Here is a 4,939-nt window from a genome sequence, read left to right on the forward strand (position 1 = left end):
TGATAATAATTATGCCTAGATTGGCGCTAAATTTGTGATGTCCCATGTTTTGCTAATAATAATGCTTAAATTGTATATTTTTTTGGATTCTAAAAATAAAGGCCGAATATCATAGTTGCATAATTGTTTGTTATCAATTCTTTAGAGAAGATTAATGTTTGGAATAGCTTGATAACTTCCACAGCTTACCATGGTGTTATATTCTATTAATTCATATATACAGATCCCTAAAAAGAGCTAAATATTGAGTTTAAAAACTTTTTTGAGGGCAAAATGAAATGAAGATATATTAATAAGAAAAGTTGATTTGTATTAGCTAAAATTCGTTTGACATACTAGTGAGACAGTGCTAAGAGGCTTGATATTTCTCCAGATCTTGTAGTAACTATGGGACAGTGGCATTTAAGGAGACATGAAGATAAATTACTTAAAAATCTAGTGAAGAAAAATTCCAAAATGAGGGAACAAGGCAGTCAGGAAGCCTTCCGTCATTTAACCCCAAGGGACTAGGTCAGGTTTCGTGTATTCTTACTACTATGGGACTTGTATGTGTGGGTGAAAACTATCTCTACCTTCATTCAATTCTAGTAGACATGGTTTTATGGTTTTTTACTTGTTTCTTAAAACTGTGTTGACAGTACAAACTACTTATTATTATTCCACGGTCATGTGTTCTTGTCATTATTAGACTTGCTGTCCTCTTGTTTCTTGAAAATAATTACTACTACTAATTTGTTTCCTAGTAATAGTAATCCGTTTTTGGAATTAAAGAATGCTGCTCATGTCCCTATTTTTTCTTTTGGTATAGTTAAAAGAAATTGAGAATATAAAATGGATACGTCCAACCAAGAGCAGTCTTCACCAATTATTAAATCAGCTGGTGATTCCGCTAGTCCGGTGAATATCACTGACAAGGGTATTGCTGTTAACATTGACGAAGAGTTGGAATTCTCTCTTGGTGATGAAGAATTAGGGAGTGAAGATGAAGCATTAGAAGGTGATACACATACAACCACTGAAACAGTTGTGGAAGAAGCTGCTACGGATGATGGCTTGGATGCTTTTCAAAAAAAAAGAGGATCAAAAAATTAGTAGCATGGGATGACTTCAAAGATGTTGAAGTTGGCCATCAAAAAACTCTTATGTCGGATTGTATTCATTGCCATGCAAAGTTCAAGAAGATGAAAACCAGTACAACTTCAAGTTTGCTAAGGCATAGGAAGTCATGTGCTATCCAATTGCAAAAACTCAAAAAAGCAACACAACAAACAAAGATCAATTTCCCATCTTCTGATTATGCTGAAGCTTCTCAAACATACCTTCACTCCGGGAGGTTTGATATGGCAGCCATGAGAGAAGCTACTGCTGAATGGGTGCTTATGCATGAGCATCCATTTTCAATTGTGGAGGAAGAAGGCTTCAATTTGATGCAAAAAAGAGGGATGCCCGAATGGCAAAGAATCAATCGGACTATGAACAAAAATGACTGCACATCAGCTTATGAAAGAGAGAAGACAAAATTGAAGAACCAATTAAAGAAAGTCAAAAAAATCAGCTTGACTACAGATCTTTGGAAGTCCAAGAACCAAAAAAATGAGTATATGGTCATAACCGGGCATTGGATTGATAGTAACTGGAGATTGTAGAAACGGGTTCTCAACTTTGTGCATGTCCCTCCTCTACGTCGGAGCATCCAAATTGCGGATGCTATTTTCAAATGTTTAATGGATTGGGGAATTGAGAGCAAGGTATATACAGTCTCAGTCGATAATGCCTCAAATAATGACAGTGCACTGAGATGTTTGAAGGACACTTTCTCCCGAAACAAGTGTCTATTAGCAAAAGGAAAGTTGTTTCATGTGAGATGTTGTGCTCATATACTGAATTTGATGGTTCAAGACGGACTCAGTCAAATCAAGGAAATAGTTGATACAATCAGGGACAGTGTGGAGTTTATCAATAAGACAAATGGAAGACGCTTGCAATTTGCTGAAATTGTACGCCAGCTGCAGTTGCCAGAAAAAATGCTAATTTATGATTGCAAAACAAGGTGGAATTCTACTTATGAGATGCTGACTTGTGCACTGAAGTTTCAAGATATTTTTCCAAGATACAGAGATAGAGAGCCAAATTATGATTTCTGTCCAACCACAGAAGATTGGGGAAAGGTTTCAAAAGTGTGCAATATTTTAAAAGCTTTTTGGACAGCAACTCATGTGATACCTGGTAGTGATTATCCGACAGCAAATTTGTATCTAAATGAAGTTTGTCGGATAAAAGTACTACTCGATAGTAAGGTTGATGATGAAGATGACTTTGTCCGGTCAATGGTGCAAAAGATAAAGCTGAAATTTGATAAGTACTGGGGGGAATGTAACTTGTTAATGTCTATAGCAGCTATTTTGGATCCCAAATGCAAGATGAGAGTCATAAACTATTGCTTTCCATTGCCTTATCCTCCACATGAAGTGCAAAGCAATATAGGCAAGGTTCGACAAGCCTTGTATGACCTATATGATGAATATGTGCAGATACATGTTTCAGGCCAAAGTGGATCATCTTCTCAACTACTAATCGGCAATGATCACCCAACCAAGAGCAACAGTAGTGCATCTTCATCAGTGTCCCATGTTTCAGGTATGAGTGAATTTCTTACCCATATTGCTACCGTTGAGAGTGTTCAACCTGTCAAGAATGAGTTGGATACCTACTTTGAAGATGGTCTCCTCACAGCTGCAGACGATTTAACGGTAGACATCGTGAATTTGGATGCCTTGAAGTGGTGGAAAGACACAATAAAATACAAGATTCTTCCCAAGATGGCTGCTGATATTTTAGCCATTCCAATAAGCACTGTAGCTTCGGAAGCTACATTTAGTGCTGGAACCAGAGTAATCGACTCTTACTGTGCTTCCTTGGCTCCAGAAACTGTAGAAATGTTGATGTGTGCTGGAGATTGGTGTCGTAAGCTACACGGGGTGAAGAAAAAGGAAAAGGTAACAAAAAAACAAAATTATCACGCATAATATTTAAATTCGGCCTTACTATTTCTTAATTTCTTTTATTTTAATTTTTTGTTTTTTCAGAAATTGAAGGATAGACAAGAGATTGTGTTGCCTATTTCTTGACTTCGGAGATGTTTGAGGTAATTCACCTTTAATTTCCTATTTAGAGTTTTGTCCAATTGTAACTCATGGTATTAAGACCTCAATGCTTTTAATTTGGAAGTTAGATCAATTTTTCTGAAGTTGTTAGAATGCTGGATTTGATCTCCATGTAATCAAATCTGTACTTGTTCGGGATATGAGGTTGTTGGTCGACAAATCCAAACAAATGAGCTGCTTGTGATATAGATTATCATAGTACGACCTTGTGCAAATTTGGGTGTATGGCTGCTAGTTACTATTTTGTATCCAATGTAGACATGATTGTTGATGGTTTATTTCATGCTTAATACTTTTTAGTTACCTTGGCAATCATATGGTGTGACGAGATATGAGTTCTCTGTTATTAGTGGATGCATTGCTGGTACTGAACTATGTTTAGTACTAGTAAAGGGGAGAATGTGAGAGTGAATGTTTTACTTCTATTAGTAAGGATCAGCTTGTATTTGTTAGCAGACTTGTCATATGGAGCAATTTGGATAAGGTTTTTATTATTGAATGTTGGATTACCTTTTATTGGTGGGTTTCTGCTACTTGTTTGATGACGGGTGTCAAATTGAATAACTCATGTTTGTTGGTATCATGAGACTAATTATTAAAAGCTCTTATATTATATAGTTTGATTAGCATGCTTGTCAGTTTCCTTTTCTCTTTTAATGTGATTATACTCATGAAACTTCAGGATATTTGTTGGATATGAGTTGTATGAGTTGACAAGACTGGCACAATGACATATGATGATATGGTATGAAAATTAGAAGCTTGAAAATTCGTATTTGGCATTTGCATTTTTGCCAAATCATTTTTCTTATGACTCTTTTAATCTTTAGGAATTTTCTGGAGTTGGTGGACTAACTGATTGTGAGGAATTAGAAACAGAAATGAGTAAAGTTCCAGGACGCACTCAGGAAATTCTCGCTTCATGTCATGCCTTGGTTTTTGTGGACAACAAGCTAGTATTCTTTAGACTTCTTGTGGACATTTGGATAATTTGTATTAGTGGATATTTGTGGACATTTGGATAATTTGTATTAGTGGACATTTGGATATTTTTGGATAATTTGTATTAGTGGACATTTGGACATTTATGATTGTATTAGTGCATAATTTGTAGGCCTCAAGATCAAAAATATGTGAAAAATTGTTGTTATCATGCTCAAATTTTATCAAAAATATGCGGACAAAAATGCTGTTTTCTTGCTTAAATTTCCAAACAATCGAGCTATTTTTGAGTTCTAACTCGAGCTCCTAACGAGCTAGAAATCGAACTGACTTCGAGCTTCATGCGAGCCAGAAAATCGAGCGAAATTTGAGCTGCTTGCGAGCCAGAATTCGAGCTAAGCTTGCGAGCTATAAGCAAGTCGATCTCGAGTTTTCCTTTTCCTACATTGAGCCGAGCTCGAGCTCTATTTTTCGAGCTCGACTAGCTCGAGCTCGAATTCGAGCTCACGTATAAATAAGTGTGACTCGACTCGATAAATTCAAAACTTGATTCAGCTCGGCTCGTTTGCACCCTAGTGGTGGGATGGAGCTATTATTCATTCCCTTTCCTCCTCCCCCCCCACCTTCCCCCAACCCCACCCCCAGCCACGTATCCTACTTTAGGTTTAGTAGTAATTAGTGTGGAAAAGCGAAATGTTGTTCATCTAGCCCCCCGCTCTGGTTGCCCTTTATTGGAGTCTTTCCAATACCATCTTCCTCAAACATGATCATTACCTTCCTACTTTCCACATCAATGTATTCGTAGTACGCCCCGGCCTTTATGTAAATCACGA

General features: G+C 36.9%; 1 protein-coding gene across 1 annotated transcript; it reads left to right on the forward strand.

Moving 5' to 3' along the window:
• The first annotated feature begins 1,724 nt into the window (after positions 1-1,724).
• LOC113738909 (zinc finger BED domain-containing protein RICESLEEPER 2-like) lies at positions 1,725-4,189 on the forward strand. Its single transcript, XM_072056139.1, has 2 exons — positions 1,725-2,996; positions 3,995-4,189. The coding sequence occupies exons 1-2, from the start codon at positions 1,725-1,727 to the stop codon at positions 4,187-4,189; spliced, it is 1,467 nt and encodes a 488-aa protein (XP_071912240.1).
• Positions 4,190-4,939: the final 750 nt, after the last annotated feature.

Source organism: Coffea arabica, chromosome 6e (assembly GCF_036785885.1).
Source record: "Coffea arabica cultivar ET-39 chromosome 6e, Coffea Arabica ET-39 HiFi, whole genome shotgun sequence".
Taxonomy (NCBI): Eukaryota; Viridiplantae; Streptophyta; class Magnoliopsida; order Gentianales; family Rubiaceae; genus Coffea; species Coffea arabica.

What these genes read in the sequence shown, in the direction of transcription:
- LOC113738909 (XM_072056139.1), top strand. Translation starts at nt 1,725, where the DNA reads ATGGATTGGGGAATTGAGAGCAAGGTATATACAGTCTCAGTCGATAAT. An exon ending in GGGTGAAGAAAAAGGAAAAG is followed by an intron (nt 2,997 to 3,994) that starts GTAACAAAAAAA and finishes TTTAATCTTTAG; the next exon opens with GAATTTTCTGGAGTTGGTGG.